The sequence below is a fragment of the Lepisosteus oculatus genome, chromosome 8 (genome assembly GCF_040954835.1).
Source record: "Lepisosteus oculatus isolate fLepOcu1 chromosome 8, fLepOcu1.hap2, whole genome shotgun sequence".
NCBI lineage: Eukaryota > Metazoa > Chordata > Actinopteri > Semionotiformes > Lepisosteidae > Lepisosteus > Lepisosteus oculatus.
Genome location: NC_090703.1, coordinates 21621503 through 21642918, shown reverse-complemented (window position 1 = coordinate 21642918; position 21416 = coordinate 21621503). Strand labels below are relative to the sequence as shown.

Below are 21416 nucleotides of genomic sequence, written 5' to 3'. Positions count from 1 at the left end.
TGTCAGTCCATACATTTACAGTTAGCAACCCTGACGTTAATGTACGGATTACTCTCAGTTACCACTCTTTTCAGTTTCTACCAGGGATTTGTTGGTTAATGTTATTTTGATAGCCTGTCCCATTATTTAACCTCGCCTCAACAGAAGGCCCAATGAAAAGAAAGGAATTTCACACCTAAAAACTAAATTAAGAAAAGTACAACAGGCAAAAACACACTTCTAAATGAACAGAACGGATCTGTTAGACAGATGATGCCAAAGACAGAAAAGCAGCTGCACGATAGGTTAAAAGAACTTGCAACTCCGCAGATTTGGAGTTTCCTCAAAATGCTTATTGCTACAATGCACTAAATATGCAAAAATGTGACTCAATAAAGAGGCTAACTTTTAATGATTATTAAACAGAAATATACAACATCGGTACTTGAAGGCATTCAGATTAGCAGTCATTCATCAACCATTTTCTAACTGCTTTGTCCTAGTCAGTGTTGCAGGGGAGCCGGAGTCTATCCCAGCAAGCATCGGGGCGCAAGACAGGATACATACTGGATGGGACTAGATTAGCAGTGAAATCTGCAGGACTGCAGCCTTCAATAACTGGGGTTGCCTAACCTTGATCTACCCTGATACTTTGGACAAATATTTAAGCTGACTCTTTTCTATGTACTGTTAATCATTTAGAATCATTCTAAGGGATCATCAGAATCAAGAGCACATTTTCTAACTGTGAAAATAAGTCATACTATACCATAGAACAGTTGAGAATGAGTGTGGTTGCTGGATTGTAGCTGTGAGCGTGTAAAACACACAATTGTGTATTTCAAAAACTAGGTCAGGATAACACAAACAGAAATTGGATCCGGAATTTCTACCCAAAAAGTTTACCAACAAGATGAGACCATCTCTCCATAAAGAAGCAGTGGTATCAGCTCTGGCAATGAGGCTACAGTGTTAACTGTAGCCTTTTTTATTTCATTCATCATCTGTAACTCTGTTGTCGAATTGCTTGGGTCTGTATTTTACCTTTCTTACTTATAGAGCAATTTCAAGACTTTACCTAGCCATATCTATTCATCATATGGTCTGAAAACTAATATTATTGATACAGTGCTTACAGATTAGAGTATTTGCTGATGTACTGTAGTTTGGTACAATGAAAGCCTTGGAAAGTGAGCGTCCAGTGCTTGTTCTGTATTATAGTAAAGTAAAATACATGTATAGGGAAGACAAATGAAAGAGGATAATACCTGTAATTCTCTGTTAGACACAATTATTTATATATATATATTTTAATGTAGCTTAAGATGGCCAGGGAAAAATACAGTAACAAAACACAAAACAAAAACAAAGCAAAAAACCCCACAAAACAATGTGATGTTTGAGGTTGCTCTGAAAGGGATTTTTTCTAAAAAGGTCCCTGCTGACCTGAAATAGCTTAACAGGCATGTGTGATGGTAATGTGAAAGTCTGAGGTGACACAACTTCCTTAATCACACACAGCTTCACAGCACTCAAACCAGAAATGTCTCCTCAGTGTACAATGAGCACCTCCTCCACAGTAAGAACAAATACCTGTGGCTTTGAGAACACAATTTCTGTGAGTAAAACAATTCCCATCACTGTCTGAAATAAGCTCATTAGGGGCTTAAAACTGTTAACTCATCCTACATATGAATGTAATACATAGAATATACAGTAGTTATATGTCATGTCATTCGCCAAACCGCTTTATACCATACAGTGTCGGGGGAAGCCGGAGCCTACCCGGCAAGCAACAAGCGCAAGGCAGGGTACACCCAGGATGGGACGCCAGTCCATCGCAGGGCAAGTGCAAGCCAATCATGCTTTGGGAGAATTTGGAGGCCATGGTAAAGGCCGAGGGGGGAAATTTGACCCAGACACTGGAATAACTCCCTACTCTAATCGAGAAAATGCACAGGGATCCTTAATGACCACTGAGATTCAGGACCTCGGTTTAACGTCTCATCCAAAAGATAGCGCCCACTACAGTATAGTGTCCCCGGTTACTCATTACTAAGGTTTTACATTTCCCTGTTACACACTGAAAAAAACTATTGACTATTACACAAGATAAAAAACAAAATTGTATCATATCATCTCATTAATATTGTTCGTACCGACCCGCTTTCTCACTAAATAAACATTTGCAGAACCACAACATAAATCTCACTTTTAAACTTTATAATACAAATATTTTTTACACAGTATTTTTTCAGACCAATTTGTGGTGTTACCTTCTGCATGAAGCTTAGATAGATGGTTTTATATTTGTTCTATTCCACTGAGAATCTATTGACGGGACCATTTGAAAGCCATGAGGTCTGTTTGCTTTTACAAAAACTGTATGACAGAGAGGTTTTCATTAGGCCTTTACATAATTATCAAAAACGTATTTGAGTTGCAGCACACTAACACTGCATTAATGGGAAACACAATGACACAGAAACAGGGGAGTTTTATTAAAAAGTAATCAAGTAATAAAAAAAATATTTTTTTCCTAACATGAACTTTTTCTAAACTGAATGAATGTGGATTTCACCAGGTGCACAATGTCCATCTTCATCCCTGTGTGTGTTATTCTTAAATATCCACAGCACACTCTGTGAGGAAAGGTTTTTTTGACTGGTCTTTAACTGATGTCACTGGCTCCCGTGTTGTACAGTACTGTATGTCACTTTGTCAGAGAGAGAAACAGTTTGCTTTTCACTGCTCGCTGGTGCTCTCCCACTTGTTTTTGCTCTCTCTTCAGACTCAGCAGTGATATTTGATCCTGGTTTGACTTTTGACCCTAATGTGCAGAATATTGTAAAAACATCATTCTTCCATCTCACATATAGCCCCAGACTGCAACCTATGTTGTCTTTAACTACTGCAGAAAAGACAGTCACACATTTGGTTTTTCTAGAATTTTTCTAGAATTGATTATTGCAACGTCCAAAAAGCACTTAAGGAGCTCAGTTAGAAAGCACGACAGCACAAATAACACATACTAAAGTTAAAAACAGAACCTGAACAACTCCTGGCACCAAAACCATACAAACAGGTGTCCTTACCTTCCAGGTGGAGCCCATCTTTCTGGAGGGTATAGTTAAACACGGCAAAGGGAGCCACTGGGGATTTGGCAACGATGATCTACAAAACAAAGAGCACAATACACCCAGTTATTCGACTGGGCTACTCAGACTTGTCTGTAATAAAGGCCAAAGACAGGGGCTCCCATTGCATAGCAGCGTGAGACAGGTTTAATGAACTACAGGCTGGTGTGTAAAACTAACACCAGGTGGTAGGTATTTTAACAATATTTCATAACCGGACATGGAGGTGAAATAACATTTAATACTCTACCACCCTGCCCCACTAATGCAATATGTTTAAAGTCTGCAACTCAGGCTGCCTGTAATGGATCACACTGCTGTAAAATGGGCATCTTAAGCATTAACATGTCAAGACTGCCCTTTTCAGTGATGACCTTCCAGCATAAAATGTGTGTTTGAGTTTAAAAAAACAAAGATTGAATTTTTTTCAGCTTGCCTCCAAAATTGGTTTTGCCCAGAGCAACACTGATGCACAAGTTCAAGTCAAAATAAATACAAAGGAATGTCAGATGTTTGATGAACCTTCTGGAGAAATTTGAGACCCCTTTTTTTTTTCCTCCTTTCAGGCAACTGGATGAAGGTTGTTCACTAAGGCAAGAACACTCTGCAAGATGGAAAAAGTCTGCAGTATAGAGCAGAGATCTTGCATGAACAAAGAAATCAACTTTATAGGCAATTTTAAGCAATGACGACCCTTTCTAACGTACTGCTGACCATTAGTACATAGTGAGCCAAGGTCAGAAAGCTCTATCCATAAACTGGCAGCAAAAGCAGCACATTTCTGAATGACACAGATTTCACCTGTGGTGTGACCATACCAAGTTTCACCATCCATTTTTTTGTGCCTTCTAGACAAGAAGCTTCTAACTTAACCTTGCCCCTCTTATTTATTCTGGCTCAAATAAAGTATCATTGCCACTGAAAAACATTGGTAAAGTGGGACAAGAGGGACAAGAGGGACAGAGAATGATTCAGAAAGAAAAAGATGGTCAGGATAGGACAAACCTAGGAAAATGCTGACTATACACACTACTCTTTGAAAATAGGTATTTTATAGCACAGTGTATATAGTAGTTGTAGTTGGAGATTCCAGTGTGTATTCCTCTGGGATATGTGACTGACATCTGTAAATCATGGTTTTGAAATACCTGTAAATACTGTATAAAATGGCAGCCTAGATGCTCTGTGACATAAAATACACTAATACAAAATACATTGTTTTGTTTAGGAAACAACGAGCGAGGACACACTGTTATGCTGTGCCAGGAAGAGAAAGCCATTACCCTTAACCTCAAGAAAACACCCTGACAATACGAGACAACGCTGCCCTTCCCGAAAAAAGGCCAGCACACAGCAGCCTTCCTGAAAGCCACCTCACATGTGGCCATTCTACTCCGTAAATCGAACAGCCGTATTGTCCCTGACGCAAAGACATTCTTGCAAACAGAAAATGGAAAAACACCTCCTTATTCATGCTGTGATTTGGCCCCAAAGAACCAAAGTAGGAAGTGAAACCTTTGCATGAACTTTCAGCAGCATGATGAATTACACACCATATGTCCTCTGTATAAATCATAACAGTGTGCTTCTTAAAGACTAAGGCTGTCAGGGTAGAAGATGGAGAAGACAGAGGTTTGCAAATGTTTTGTATAACAAAGCACTGGTAAAGGTCAGAATTTGCAGTGAGCAAAAAGAGACACGCTCCAAATATTAACCTGATCTGTATTAGGATATATTTATACAGTAGATGGATATATATAGAATACTCACCAATACATACACACAGTAAATGGGAAAACACATGAGGAAAGGACTACAGTATATTTAGTTTAAGTTTGACAGTTTCACTATTACACCACTTTTACATTTATTTTCACTGAACAACGATGACCATGTTCAACAAGTACAAATAAGAACTACTTTTGCAGAAAATAAACAAAAAATAAAAAAATCAATCTGGCTTTTTAAAGGGCTGCACACCTTCACATGTCATGTGTGTTCTTAATCAATTCAGTGTAGAAAATGAGATGCAATTAAAAAGAGAGAAGACACCACTACTTCAAACTTTCTGTCCTGCTCAGTGGTGACTCAGAAACTATGCTGAATTGGATTGGGTGGATTTTGCCTAGCTCGTTGGTCTTGAAATCAGCACACCGCAGACTGGCCAACGTGATTCCTGCCTGAATCCCAACTGCCCTGATGGAACGTCAGTTTCAGAGAGCAAAAGGTTCAGACTGGACTGCATGTGTTAAGCAGAAATGCGTTCACACTTTAAAAAAAATAAATAAAACCTTCTAAGTAATTAAAGTGCAGACTCACAAAAAACTTTAAAGTGATTTGGAGCCAGATGTTGCTGGAATGCATCTCCAGCTGGCATATCAGATATCTTGCCTAAAATAATTAGAAACCAGCTAAATTACCCTCCCTGTTGATTGTTAAAGAGTTGTTAGAAACACTTCTGTGTACACTACTGTGCATTCCCCCAGTTCATATATCCTGCCACCCCCCCCCAGTTTTCTAACAATATTTTATATCTAAATAGTAACTTCAGAAGATTATCTGAATTCACGGTTTAACCCTAGCACAAAGCAGGCCAATCTTAGCCAATTCTTCCATTTTCTTTGACTTCTAACAACTGATCACACCAAAAGAACATAAAAAGCACAGAAAACGCTGATCATTCAAAAGCCCTGGGATCTCTAGTGACTGATCTACTATACAGATCCAGCACAGGAGATACTGCATTCTGATTCTGCATACTGTATGGTTAAAGTGAATACCCTCACTTCTTCAAATTAACTGCTGGTTGAGATTCTCACTATTCACTGTTAAATAGTCTAAACAAGCTGGAACATGTTTTTACTCTTTTTGGAAGATGGCAAACACAACAAATGCAAAAATAACCAAAAGAACTGGATTAAGTCTTTAATATTCTTAAACCCCTGAGTTCATCTCATCGGTTCAATGTGCTCACTGATGCTACCCGACACAGAAATGCTCCAGAGTTGCATAACCATCCATTTTCTATCAGCTTCGTCCAATTCAGAGTCGCAGGGAGCCAGAGCCTATCCCAGCAAGCAATGGGCACAAGGCAGGATGCACAGACATGTACACACTCGCACCAGGGCCAGCTTTTCCCAGAAGTCAATTAACCTACCAGTATGTTTTTGAACAGTGGGAGGAAACTGGAGCACCTAGAGGAAACTCACATGAACCCAAGGAGAACATACAGACTCCACACAGATAGCACCACAGGTCAGGAACAGAACCCAGGACCCCAGCACTGCAAGGCAACAATGCTAACAACTGCGCCACCATGCCGCTTAGCTGCACAGAATGTTGGAGGGAATTCTTTTCGGCCTGCATTTACTTAAATTGTTACAGGAGTTAGGATTACTTCTTGTAAGAGGAAATAAAAAACAGGTTCTGAAAAGAAGCTTGCAAGTTATTTGCGACGTACAACATTTAAGAACACAGCAACAAAGATTTGTGTAACACTGATATTCTTTCCCACTTACCATACCCTGCAATTCCAATTTGAGTAACCTGTTCTGATGTGGTTCTTTCTCACTGTACCAGTGAGGTGGAATGACATTAACAAAAAGAACCACACCCAAGATGTATGCAGGATATTGGAAAGCAATGAAGTCACATGTCCACTAATGTGTATATGATTTACACAATACCTTGTGTGTGAGAGTCTGAATCAGGTCCTGTGTAGTTACATCTGCTCTGCTTTGACATTGGTGTAGTGTTGCACTGGTATAATCACTAAAGCTCTTTATTCACACATTTTCCATGCAATAATTATACATAATTGCTCACATTTGTATAGTGCTTCATCATTTCACAGGACCCTAAAGGGCTTTACATTTAACGACCCACTTCATCCACCACCACAACAGTGCAGCCAGTAGCCCCACTACCTTGCAGATCTGCTGGAGAAGTCAAAAATAATTCAGAATAATTAACGTTACCCAGAGTGTGTAAGCCATATTGAAAATTTAGCCAAGACACTGAGGTTCACACCACTGTTATTATGAAAAGTGACATGTTTGAAGATCGAGTAGTCAGGGCATCAGTTTAATATCTCATTCAAAGGGTGGGACCTCACTATATACAGTCACTATAACCAGAATACTGGTTTAACAATTCTGCTCCAGATAGATGAGCGCCACCTACAGGTCCACCAACACCACTTACTACACCAAGCCCTGGTTTTCCCGATGCCCAGAATGGATGACTAAACATCAGTACCCAAGTTTTGAACCCCACCATGAGTGACAGGTCTGCTGCCCCAAGGCCGTGACCACAGACTGGACCAAACAAACAAATCAGCTGGATCTCTCTTCCCCCCATCAGGAGCCATGCCCCCACACCCCCTCTACCCAGAACTCCACCTCTCTACCACCATCTACTCTATTTTTCTTCAGAAATGCGCCAAAGTGCAATGCCAGATTTCCAAGTTTCAGAGCATGGGCTTATAGGGAATGTTTATTCAGCTGCTGCACGGCAAAAAAGGAGTCCTGGGAGACAGAAGAATTCCTGTTTTCCTGGCGTCAGATCACCAAAAGCCTTGTTAAAAGAAAACAGCAGTGATGGAGAGAAGACAGGAACAGCAAAAGAGACTTTTGAATATCTGAATCTGCTGCATTCATTTGATATTCTTTATTTTTGACACTCTACATAAGCACAACAAAAAATCATACTTTTAATAGGGTTATTGGTAGCGGATACTGTTTATTGTCAGGGCTTTTACAACTTGTTTCAGGACTTCAAGGGTTGGGAACAGTGGGCTGCCTGTAGCTGTGCTAGCGTTAGAAGGTATGGCTCATTAAGTGGAATAAAGATTAACATTCATCAAGCAAATGAGGTTGTTTGGAGCTCTTTTAAGGCACTCTGAAGTTTGCTCTGTGCCCTGTTTCCTTCCTTTTAATTTTGGGTTATTTGGCTTCATTGCAGAGGTCAATTCAACACAGCCACATGAAGGGAAGGGGGTTTCCCAGGTGTTTTAAAACTACAGCGGGCTTCTCTCAGGCCTTCGGTCTCAGTGGACCGGCTAGAGAAGTACTCTGGTCTATGTGCTGGTCCGCAGGTGCAGACGAAAAGGCCTGTGACCTGGACTGGTTCAAAAAGCACTGAAAACCGAATGCATTATCACTCTGTTTCTTACAGCACAAAGCAATCTAGTGCTAATATCTTCCCTTCCATCTTATTAAGCCATGAAAAGGATTGTGACTTATCAAACTTTTTACTATCCTAGCCAATATTCTGCCTTTAATCATGGATACTGCTTTTCTTTGATTAGTGCTAGCCAAACCAGCACTGCTGACAAGACACAGAGATGAAGCAGGAAATAAAATAAACATGATCACATCCAACTGATTATTTATCCAGTACATTTGACATTTAACATTTTTCTGTCTTTTATATTTACAACAGTGGTGGTCAGGTACATGAACATTGTCAACTATGGACCCTTCTCCCTGAAACACTCTACCAAAGAGATCCTTTTGTTTGCAATATTTCAAATACATCTACAGTCAAGCCTATTTTACTTCACATTACACAATCTGAACAGAACTCTTTGATCAGGGCTCTTTATACGTAAAACAGATCCCCTTCAGGAATTCCTTCACTTGATCAGAAGACATATGAAATACATTTATTGGCAATGTCCTGTAAGGTTTTTACCTGTAACAGCTTGCCTGATCGGAACAGACTGTTGCCCCAAATACTCTGCCTGCTTTGTTGGTGAGCAGCCCTTGTCAAGGTGACAATCATACCTGTCTGCGCTGGGAGTCCAAATACTGCACAATGAGCCTGGTGTTGACGCTGTGGCTCCATGTGTTTCCCAAAGCAGCTGTCACATACCTAGAATCCTCTGCACATTGGACGAACTCTGAAATACAAAACATCCTGTTAACAGTGGAACCCCTCGGCTACCTGTAGATCAGAAATCCACACACCACTGGAGTAGTACAGAGAGCACAACTGGAACGCATCAACAGAAAAGAGGAAAAGTCATAAACAAAAACCATGACTCCTGTCTCCTATTAGGCCTCATTAGCTCTCGCTAACATACAAATCCATCATAGAAGAAATGTTATAATAGGAATTAACTATGAAATATATGAAGAATTTTGCTATTATTTAAAAAAAAAACATTTTGCTATGACAATAAGTCTTTGAACAGTAAAAGACCGCAAAATCTGGAGGTGCAACAGTCCATGTTATGCAGACTTTGACTATAGTCGTCCAACTTCCTTGCCAAAGGAACCTATTTTATCAGTGCTATGTGGGATAGCGTCCAACACAAATACTTTTATTTTGATGATCCATCCATTTTCTAACTGCTTTAGCCAATTCATGGCTTGTCAGGTGGGGGGGAGCCGGAGCCTATCCTAGCACGCAATGGGCGCAAGGCAGGATGCACCCAGGAGAGGATGCCAGGGCACACACTCACGTCAGGGCCAAAGGTGTACAGAAACCAACCAGCACGCCTTTGGACTGCGGGAGGAAACCAAAGCACCCAGGGAAAATCCACACAATATGGGAGACCATGCAAACTCCACACAGATAGCACCTCAGGAATTGAATTGCAAGGCAGCAATGCTAACATCTGCACTACCGAGTTACTCATTTTGATGACCCATATAACACAAATAATTTTCCATGGTAAACACACAGCACTTTGTTAGAGCAATGTTTCAAGAACCAAAAGGCCTGTTGAGACTTTAAATTGTGTCCTAGATGATTTTTGTGACTTCACAGTGCTGTTGCTTGGTGCCGAAGGAACAAAAATCAAGTGTCAGCTTTCAAAAAGTGGCACAATGTCTGAAGAGGCAGAAAGCATCAGGCACTGTTCAACAATGAGATTTTTTTTTTTCAGGAAGACTCTTGACACAGATTTGACAAGTCAGTTCAGGAGCAGCAGCTTATGCACTGTGACATAAATGAACATAGCTAATAACACCACAATCAGAAACATCATTAGAGGAACAAGTAGAATACACACAACGGGATAAATAAAGGATCAGTAATATGACAAAGTCTTGCATATTTGCTTCACACAACTTAGTTTTGTAATTCTGACAACTGTTTTATTTTGGAGCCCTCAAAAACACGCAGAGATGTAGAGAATTTTGCAGGGATGTGTTTATGAAAGAACACCAAGCACAAAAGAGATCAGACACAAATGCAGCAATATCTATCCATAGAAGCAGGAGTTTAAGCCGAAGATTACACAGTACCAAAATGGAATATATTTGTGGGAAAACTGTGCAATACAGTATTAGTTTGTAGGGCCTTTCAATACAGCAGGATAATATTCTCTTCATGATACTGCCCGTTACCCAGATAACACGATTGAACAACAGTTTGAAAAAGACCTCACTATGTGAAGACACTGAATAAAACAAATTCCTGACTGACATGGACAGATTGCTTAATCACTCATGTCCCCTCGCATAACCCTTTTCTAGTAAAATCTTACCAAGAGGAAGATGTTAAAAACATGTATGAAAAAAGTGTCCAGCTGTAAACTCTTGGCTGTGTCAGCTGGTTTAATCCTCTCTAGGGACCAAAGCATTGTGAAAGACTTTTCTCTCATTGTAAATAGGCCATGTGCAGAATTTTGAGCCAGTTATATCCTGCAATTTTTCATTAAGTAAGCAAGGATACCAAGGCTGTTTCGCAAGAAACATCAGCAATTTTCATTTCCTCAAAACATTTCCTGGAAAAAAGAATATGTATTTCATGTACATAAATAAATTTGGGAAAAAAGAAGTGACTACTGCTGCAAAACAACTAAAAAGCATAAGCTTATATATTTTCAACAGGCTCTCTTTGTTTTGCTTCATTCTTTGCATCATGGTTTCTGAGCGAGTAATGTCTGTGCACAACAATTAATAAGTAAAGGTAAGCTTTAGGAGTCTTAAAACTGTCATTCTTGTGTATTTATTTACAGCAGCCATATCACCCTGCAACTCACAACTGGCAACCCACTGAAACTCAGCAGGTGTGAGCCTGGTCAGTACTGGGATGGGAGACCTCCTGGGAAAAACTAGGGTTGCTGCTGGAAGAGATGTTAGTGGGGCCAGCAGGGGGTGCTTACCCTGCAGTCCATGTGGGTCCTAATGCCCCAGTATAGTGACGGGGACACTATATTGTAAACGGGTGCCGGCCTTCGGATGAGATGTAAAACTGAGGCCCTGACTCTCTGTGGTCATTAAAAATCCCAGGGCGTTTCTCGAAAAGAGTAGGGGTGTAACCCCGGCATCCTGGCCCTTACCTATCATGGCCTCCTAATAATCCCCCTCTATGAATTGGCTACATTACTCTGCTCTCCTCCCCACTGATGTCTGATATCTGATGTGTGGTGAGCGTTCTGGCGCATTATGTGCAGGTGGATGCTGCACATTGGTGGTGGTGGAGGGGAGTCCCCATTACCTGTAAAGCGCTTTGAGTGGAGTGTCCAGAAAAGTGCTATATAAGTGTAAGCAATTATTATTATTATTTTAACTTTTAATTTGTCTGCTTCAGATAAAGTCTAAGCCAATGGCATGTTTTGACTTAGATGTTTCAAGATGTTTTGACTTAGAGCCAAGTAGTGTACAGAGTTCTCGTTTCTGGGCTGCAAGGAGAGTTCAACTTGGAAAGCTAATGTTAACCAATGTCCAGCTGCTGAGCTTCGTATAATCATAAACTGCTGATCTGTCACATTTTTCTGACCTTACATCATGTTTATACATATATATGGATATTCAGCCTCATTTTTTCACAATACTTTGCAAAATCTGCAACAGTATGAAGGCACGCCAAGTGTTATCAAGAGGAACAATTCCAGCCTTGGCAAAACTGGATTGGTTACTCTTGATATGAAAAGATATCATTGGCAGTGTATTGAAAGGATAGTGTGGGAATTGAAATGAACCACAATTTAAATAATTTGGAAGAAAACTAGGTATGAAAGACTCTCGGTTTCACATCCTGACCCACCACAGGGTCAGTCTCCTAGAGAACATTGAACCTGGAATGGGAAACTATACACTTCAAGGCTGAAAAGATCCAGAGACATCTGTTGAAGGATTAGAGGCACAACTTCATGTATTTGAGTTTAGCATAAACATTTTTTATTCCATTAAACCATGTCTACAAGTAAAGCAGTTCTGCAATAGCAGAACTGTTGATATGAGTAAGAAACCCTTTTGTCGTTGTCAAATGCACTCGTTTTGAACTTCCTCGATGAGAACGTTTAGGTTCCTTTAAGTAACGTGCTTCACATCTGGCTAAGATCATCATCTAAATCTAAGGAAACCAGCTGCAATAAAGTAAAAGCTCCAGCTACACTGAAGTAATGTTGACCCAGGCTGTATTTAACATCAGGAATTAGTATCAATCCATAAAGCAGCGCAAAATAAACAGGATTGAAGTACTAAACATTCAGCTTTGCATTCAGTGGTTTATTAATAATAGGAAACATAGGTCTGAAATTCAATGTCACTGTCCAAGGGTTTTATAGCTGTCACAATAGGACACATCTCAACACATTAATGCAGACACAGTGCCCTGCCGTGGCACATGCCAATAAAAGAAAGAATGATGAAAGCTATATAATATGATATAAAAACACCTTATGCTGTCAAAACACGTAGAGGCCCTTTAGTAACATGATGTGTTTTCCTCTTAAATATATAACCTTTGTATTTTTTAGAAACATACAGTTAACACTGAAAGGACTGGAAAATCAGATTTGAAACTGTTATTTTTGCTTTAGTGTTGAGCACTTTACATTTGTATTAATGAGATGAATATGAATAATGCGCAACCATATAATATGAGCTTTATTTTTGGGTAATTACATGCATACATTTTTAATACCGGAACAAAACCAATATACTTTGTCTTCACTCCTTGCTACTAGTATTTTTTATATCTACTGTATGATATACTGCATTTAAACATGAATACAGAATGCTAGGCCACAGTACATACTGTACCACACACTGTTAAGGTCCATACTATATGATACACACAGAGTACCAAAATAAACCTGACACTTGTTTTCTAAGCTGAGTGGGCGAAGCACGTCACTGTAATGACCCAGAAAAAAACAGTGACAGCACCCAAGTAGAGGGATTCACCTACTCCTCAGTTCTCCCACCTCTCCCTGACCACAGAGCCGTTGTGAGAGGTGCGCTGTGCAGGACCATGTAACAGCCCTCACTTGAAAGAGCACTACAGAAAAGGAACCAAAAGTTTTAGAAAGATGAAACATATCTATTTTTTTTTCTTTCTACAGCTTGCCTCCAGCACTTACAACAAAAATAGCCAAGGAACTGTTGCCACTTACTGTAGGTAATGTTTCAAATAAATAAAGAAGGATTAAGTGAAGACATTCATAGTGCATACTGTTTGAAAATCTTCTGGTCTCGCGATTTTCTGAGCTGATGCCAGCTTGTACTGTATGTCGGAACAACACACATTTTAACTGCCAAAAGCAGCAATGTCTTACAGAACCACCTCGTTCTCTGCTGACTCCTCTCAAATGTGGCCTAGTATTCTTAGACCAACCAAGTGCCACACAGGAAACATGCCTTTGAGAGGAGCTGAGAGAATTAAACACGAGCAGAAAAAGCATTGCAGAAAAACAAATGTGAAAAAAAACATTGCCCTTTAAAACTACTTACTGCTCAAACTCAGTTTCGTTTAAATAAGGAAACTAACATTTGCCAGAATTTTCCAAATCATGCCGTGTGCATTTAATATGAATTGGTCTGACACTCCATATTTATTTTGGCCCTTTACATTCAACACCCAATTGTGATGGAAGGTACTAACCTCAAAACATGCAGAGCAATCCATGTGCTGAGAGGAGCAAAGCACTGCTAATGTGTAATTGTTGGCAATTACGATAAGCCATGACATTTGGCTTATTATTGACACAACAAATAATGATCAACAGTGTCGTGTCTTTCCTGGGGATTCTCCTAGATATAAATAGACTAGATTTCAGAGAGCTAAAGACAGCTCACTCAGTCTCGGTGATTAGCATGTGTCTGAGTGAGAGTGCCTCAGGTCTCCGGTTCCAAACCCAGACATGAAACTGACAGATTCCAGTGATTATAGCTGAGATCGGGGTTGATGCCTAAATTCATTTCAAAAGTGGTCACATGGTGACATGTCAGGTGACAATTGTGCCAACAGTCATATTATACAAAGCTCAAACATCATTAGTGGCATTTAAATAAAGATATATGGAAAACAGTCTTTGATACATAGATCTACACATCAATCATTTGATAGTGAATTGTAATTTATAGCAACCATCGTCAATTGATGTCTCTATCATTATTACGACTCCTCTGTGGTGTAATAAATACCAACAGCTTTTCAGTTCTGAAAACTAACAGCAAAAACTCCTATAATTATAGATTTTTGATATTGTCATATAATAGCAAAGGCAAAGAATAAGCCAGAAATACATAAAAAAAAACACGGTACTCCAGGTTTGTCCACACATGTCCAGACAATAAAGCAAAGAAAGAATTCCAATAAGTGAAAATTCCAAGCATCAATTATTTTCATCCTCTGGAGTTGCACAGCAAAAATGGTGGGGATGAAAGTGCAGGCAAAAGTATGCTTTTGCTACTGGGAAATTAAAAAGTTAAGCAGACAGAAGATGAAAGAGGGAAGCTTTCAAGACTGTGCATTAGTCAATCCCTTTGCTCACAGGGAGTGTGGGGTTATTATGTGCTGCTCTTATCAGAGAGGTTGTGGTACCAGTCTGAGGCTGGAGCTGCCTTGATCCATCAGTCACACCCCCATGAAACATTTCAAGGTCTCTGTGCTTTATTAAAATTAATCAAAGTTTTGTTTAAAAAAAATGCAGATGCCTAAAAACTATCTGAACTTCAGGATAATGAAACTGGACATTTGGCACAGCCAACAGTCAGTCTGAGTAATTGGAAAGGCCCTTTTCAGTGGGCCAGACAGATCACTTGCAATGAGTGTTTGTTTTTTACTTAATAATGCAACTAGTTTCTCTCTGTTTACCATAGTTTTACTGTCCTTATTTCACTGACCTCTATTGTAAGCAAGCTTGTAGAAAAGTGAAAAAAGAGTGGCTGTTTAGTCACTCGGTTCCCCTATTTTCATTGCAGAGGGTGTCTTGAGAGGATGGAAGTTGGAAACAATGAGTACATCACATGAAGCAGGACCTGCTGAGAATGGAAATACCAAATATCAACAGTGTGTACTATGCAGGTCACACAAAAAATAGAAAGCACAAGGTCTTTCCTCAACTTGACCGACCACTCTTCAACTTTCACAACGAAGCTGATGAGGAAAATGTTTCTATGACATCAGTGTCAGTGGAGATGACCAGTTCAGCAGCAGTGTTGTGGCAATGACCTTGATCTCTGATAAAAGAAAGGAAACACCCACAGCTTTCTACACCTACAAAATCAGTCAATGCATCACAGTCACCATAATCTCACTACAGTTCATCAACGGGTTACACAAATAGCACATTGTCTGAAAGCAGTGTACCGTAAACTCTCCCGCACAAAATTCCATTTTAGACTTCAGTGACAAGTAAATAAACTGTACATCAACCCTTGAGTTCAAGTACTGTGTTTCCAGCCTGTATTTTTAACTCAACAAGTTCCTCTGTGACTTTGTGATTCTTTCATTCACTTGAAAATTAGTAAGGCATTTTGGAGCTACTTACAGACAGGGTTGTACAGTACTGGAACTTCTTTTCAACTTTGATCTTGAGATTTAATGGGTTTTATTTAAAGGAACTTTGAAAGCAATCAGTGAGACCCACCATCTGATCCCAGTTTCTCATGATTCTCATGATTTAAGATTTTTTTCCTGGCAATATTTGCTAGAGTAATAAAGATGAATATGATGGTCTGTGTCTTTAGACATTGGACATTCTCAATAAGAAAGGAGAATTAACCTTGGAGAACCTGGCTTCAAGATAGAATGGCACAGGTGTGCTTTATCTGAATATTCAGTTTTGGCATTAGTTTGGAAAATGTACTTTAAACACCCATTTCCTTGTGAAATGGAATCATTATCCATCGAGCAAATCATATGATAAAATCAACTTGCCCCCTCGAAACGCCACCAAATCTGTCCAGCGATAATGCATGTTAATGTACTGAGATCTGTCCTTTGGGGTGATAGCCCGTTTTGCTGGCTCATGTAGAACAGATTCTTCTTTTCAAAGCTCAAAGATGTTTTTTCAAAAGCTGTAGGTTCCAGGGCAAAATTCCTTTGTCCATGCTTCTCAAAAATAATTGCAAAAGTTTAAAGGTAAAATGCTAAAGTTAAAGTATAGTAGAATTAATTTTAAAAACGTCAATGCAGTTTAATAATACGTACGGGAAATGTTGCACTAAAGCAAATATTTTTAAAGATAAGATGATTGTTCCTGCAATATACATTTAGATTAGTCTGTTGCTGCAATTCCACTGTCTTTTACAAAAGACAGAATGTCACCTGAACATTTACAACACACAAACACGCTTGAAAAGGCACTGGGGCAAGTCACACAGAATATTTAGTGCTAGGATGAAGGTGTTGCTGTTACTAATCATGACATCATGGATTTCAAACACACTGGGCTTTATTTTCTCAGTAGGCACACTGCCCACTCCATAGTGAATGAATTAAACGGGCTATATGTCCACAGCTGGCTACAGGAACAATCAGGCCCATGCTCAGTAAAAAAGATTTGAAGAACAACTTGACCCTCAGAACTAAAGCCATTTCATTTTGCTATGAATAACAGGGCCAAAACGGCACACTATACAAAAGTGAAGAGCTATTGCACCTGCTAAAACGGTTATCAAACAGCTACCAAAGGCTTAGAGTGAAAGAGCTGTCTACATTTTTTTCTAAAAAACAGAGAGGCATTGCACAAATTAAATACTTCACCTCAACCTGCAGCCAAAAACATGCTGCTGAGGTGTGACCGTGCACATGTACTGTAGGTCCTACTAAAAGCAAATAATTGTGCATGTCCGGCATTTCTTTCAGCACTGACTCGGAGGTGCTTCTGTTGATCTAAAAGGTATACAGTATCAAACTTAGCAAAACAGAGAATTTTGGTTTTAATTCAGCAGTGCAAGAGAAAAAAGCACAAGAATGCCATCTTTACTAGTCTGTCATCCTCAAGCTCAGACTAAACTGGCTCTTGACACAGCCAGTCCGTGAAGTGTCCTGGTAAGGAACTGACAGCGGGAGAAGAGTAAGACCAGGTCTTCACGCACAGAGACAGGTATGGACCGCACCTGCTATAGACAGACATGCTGTATGGGTAAAAACACAAGCAGGAGGGCTTTACTGCTCTTGGCATTTAGAAAGATTTTGATTACTGTGCAAGTAAACACAAGTAATGACATCTTGCGTTTGTGAAAAATGTGTTCTCACGTGGCCAATCTGAAGAACTGCTTCAGAATCATACAAAGCTTTCTTGACTCTACCCCCTACAAAGCACAGACACTTTAGATAAAGATTTTGACAACAACACACTCAGTTCCCTTTTCTTAACCCTTTATTTTATATTTAAGAAATTAAGAAATGAGAAAAACCTGAGATATCATCAGAGGTGGATTTACTGTATCTTTTCCAGAAGTTCACCTACCCTACTGTGTTTGGGGGGGGGGGGGGGGGTTCTTGTTTAGAGGTGTTCAGTCACAATGCCATTGATTGTAGGTTTGCACCTCTGGCTTCTCACCTAATATCTGAACCTATCTTTCTCATACTGAGAACAATGACTACAGCAACAACACTTCATCAGTAGGGTAAAACGAATGTGCCTCATGACAGTGTACTGTACACCCAGCTCACGTTCCCTATGAAGAAAAAGCTATGGACATATCAAGAAACTAGTCACAGACAGGGAAGACAGAACTTGAATCAAAACACTTTTTTAAATGTGTGTGTTGTTTTTTAGCTGTATGTGTCCAAAAACTAACATTAAAAAGAAAACGAAGTTTGACGTTTACGGAATCTTCTGCCTATGAAACAGTTCGGTGTGAGCCTGTCGGGCTGAGGTAACTTTCTGGAACTCAGGGGGTCACCCGGCCGGTCCTTTGCATCATGAGATTTGGTTACTTGCCCTCGTGCTCTGCAGCTTTAGACACGATGGGTCAAATCTGGGGGGGGTACTGTGCGGTGCATGTGACCCTCTAGGAAAGTGCAATGTTTCTTTTTACCATGTGTGAATAATAAATCTGCCCTGTAGAAGCATCCCTTTTTTTGTTTGGAGGACGTTTTCAAAGAGTTAATCATCGGGGGGGAAAGTTTAGAAAGGAAGAAAAGAGGAGAGGGGGAAGTCAGTGTCTCTTTTAGTTCACTCAGCTAACAAGAAGTGACAGCCTGAAGCAGACAAAACAAAGTGAAACGCTGTTTAAATTTTCTGTCCCCTTGAGAACCAAGTGCTATCATTACCCTAAGCCCCATCACCATGAAACACACACACCCTCCCTGCCTTAGTTGATTCACAAAAACAAACTCTTTGAATTGCACCTGAAACCCTCTCACTGCACTTTTTCTGGAATTTTTTCTCAGAAAGCCTCTTCCAATCAAGGTCCTTTTTTTCCCCGTCACCACATCAACCGGTATGACACCATAGGTAACGGTTTTAACATTCATTTCCTCAGCTCTGCAGGCACCAGCTAAGCCTGACTGCGCTCATAAAGACCTCTTTTCCAGAGGCGCAAGAGTGGAAGTGCTCTCGACCCAGTTTCCAGTGTTTGTGGAGGTCGCATTACACGGCAAAGGCGTGATCTTGCTCGAGGAAAGTGCTGGAACAGTGTCCTCAAAAAGCCTTTTATTCCACTGGATCTAACGTATCATATTTGAGAAACACCCAGTTAAGGGAGTAAGGAGATGAAGGCCATGTCAGAGGCTGCTACAGTGTAAATATTTGGTAAAATTGCATTTTTATTGTCTTTCCTGCAAGAAATACAAAATGTTTAAACTTTTACTGGAGGTAAAAGTTTGGCTAAGCAGGACAGTGATAAATCTGTGATTTGAGGAGATAAAATATCCATTGCTTTTAAAAGGCCCGTTTCCTTTATTTTCTCTCTCTCACTATTTCCTCCAAATACCAGCAGTTTGGTTGTTATTCACCCACAGTCACATACTGGTGTGCTCTGGAAGGACTCAAAATACAATCTGAATGCACAGAAGGGAACTTCTAAAATAAAATGCAAAATTAAAAAAGCCTTCTTTCACTAACACAAGAAAGCCTTGAACAAAGGATGGAGGGCCTCTCTGTAGACACAAGAGGTATTATTGAACTCTGAAAAGCTTGACAAGGGAGTTTTCATTATGCCATCTGCAATAAATTAGGATGGGTCTGATCTTGACAATGGGAGATTGTTTCATGGCCTTGCAATCATCTGTAAATGCACTCAAAATCAGACGCCAGCTTATTAGTGCCACTGCTTTAGATGCAGCTCAACGTAATTATCTCTTACGATCTAATATGACTGCACAGCTCTCATTACCAAGGCCCTGACAAGGCACAGAGTCTGTCAGCAGCCCACAGCGCCACCTCACTCTGAAAGTTCATGTCTCCATCTTAACCACCTCAGAATCTCAACCAATTTGCAATTTGTTTTCACGCCAGCTGATTTCCGGAGTGCTCAGGGTGATTTGACACTTAAAGTAGCACTATAAGGTGTCAGGAAGCTGTGTGTTTAATGCAGAAGGTCAAACCTTCAAAAAAGCATGTGTGCACATGGTATGTTTTGTGCTTGGGGTTTCATTTGTGTATGTACAATACATAGTACACATCTTCATGTAAAAGACTGCTCAATTTAATATGAAATGCCAACACCTACAACGGTTGGGTTATTAGTCTGCATTAGACAGAGAATTCTGAGCTACACTGGCTGTTTTGTTTTTCAAAATGGTCATGCACACCTATGTCTAGTTTCTGTTCACTGCACTATACAACATTCTGCACAGGTCAGATGTCTCTGCTGGGAGCCTACAAGAAATGCTACTGAATCCCTTTATATTATGCTTTGTGTGAAATTTATGCAGCAAACTTGGAAAACATGCACAAACTGGAAATGAACCCTGTTGATTGAGGGCAAACTTCCACATCACCTGATCAGCAACACTAAAGCCAAGACCAACAAACTGGTTAGTGTCCGGTTTCCTATCTGCAGCCTTGCACTTTGCAAAAACATCCCAACTGGAAATCTATGCTATCAGGATCAATAACTCCTGCCAGCAGGGAGCAGTCAGTAGCTAGACCAACAAGCAGGCCAAAGTAGGCCCTTTAATTGTTGATTTGTGTTTTTTACTACCTCATTAAGATCGGCTACGGAAATTAACCAAAGCTACTAAGGACCATGCTCAGGCAGAAACAGCTACTTTGAAGGAAACCGGCAGAAAGAGACGGTTTCTGAGTACACTGAGAACACAATGGGCAAGCAGCACCACAGTCCTGGCCCCAGCTTTCTCAAGGTGGCGACTGCAGGCCATGGTTCTGGGTTACTGAGAAGCACCTACCCACTCAGTGCCACAGGAAACTGGATTGCTCACAGGAATCGATAAGAGAGAGGGAGAGAGAATTAGTGCTGTGTCTTGTGGAAAGTGACTCAAGAGCAGGGCTTGGCCAAACAAAAGCCTGTTAGCAGTGTGTTTACTGAAGGGGACTGTTCAGCAAGTTTCTACAAAACAATGATGCATTTATTCATCACACAGTAGTTATGAGTCTCAGAGGTTTTACCAACTGAAAGCTAACTATCCAGCTGAAGCTTTATTTACTACTGCAAAGTTTCATCGTCATCGTTACCACATCTACTAAGTAGCTTTTTAAATGAATTGATCTTCTTTCCTAGCTGTAATTGATTGTCTTATCAGAAATATTTCACAAGCTCAAATGAATTGCATTTAAAAGTAAGGCTTTCATACTGTAGATGGCCGCAATGGCTTAATCGGTTTAATGGGAAACATTCCGATGTCTTCTGTTGGACAGACTGTGTTCTGGCAATGGCTGTTTGGGAAGCTTGAGCAGATGTTTCAGTTTTGTGTTTGGCTGGAAATGGCAATTATGAAATGCTTAATGATGCTGGCCGACTTCCCCATAAACCGGTTCAATGGAAGAGTCTCTCATTAGGGAGAGCTGCATTTCGGCAATTTCAAAACACTCGGCCCCAGGTCAGGACAGGGGGATCAAGAGGGAGCCAGGTGGCTGAAGGTTCAAGTCTCAGAGCTGCGAGTGTGTAGCCTGCTGGTAACATTTCCTCACATGGGCAACGG

The 21416-nt window shown here is 40.2% G+C and overlaps 1 protein-coding gene across 7 annotated transcripts in view; it reads right to left on the bottom strand.

Annotated features, from left to right (window-relative positions):
• Positions 1–21416, bottom strand: part of rad51b (RAD51 paralog B) — a 194290-nt gene that overhangs the window by 66095 nt on the left and 106779 nt on the right. For all 7 annotated transcript variants that reach the window (XR_011190239.1, XR_011190241.1, XR_011190240.1 and 4 more), the window contains exons 8-9: positions 8903–9018; positions 3075–3153 (exon numbers count right to left, since the gene is read on the bottom strand). Coding sequence is in view for 3 of the 7 variants with exons in the window: in XM_015351259.2 (XP_015206745.2) it covers positions 3075–3153; positions 8903–9018 (195 nt within the window). In the remaining 4 variants the exon portion in view is untranslated. The remainder of the gene's footprint in view (positions 1–3074; positions 3154–8902; positions 9019–21416) is intronic.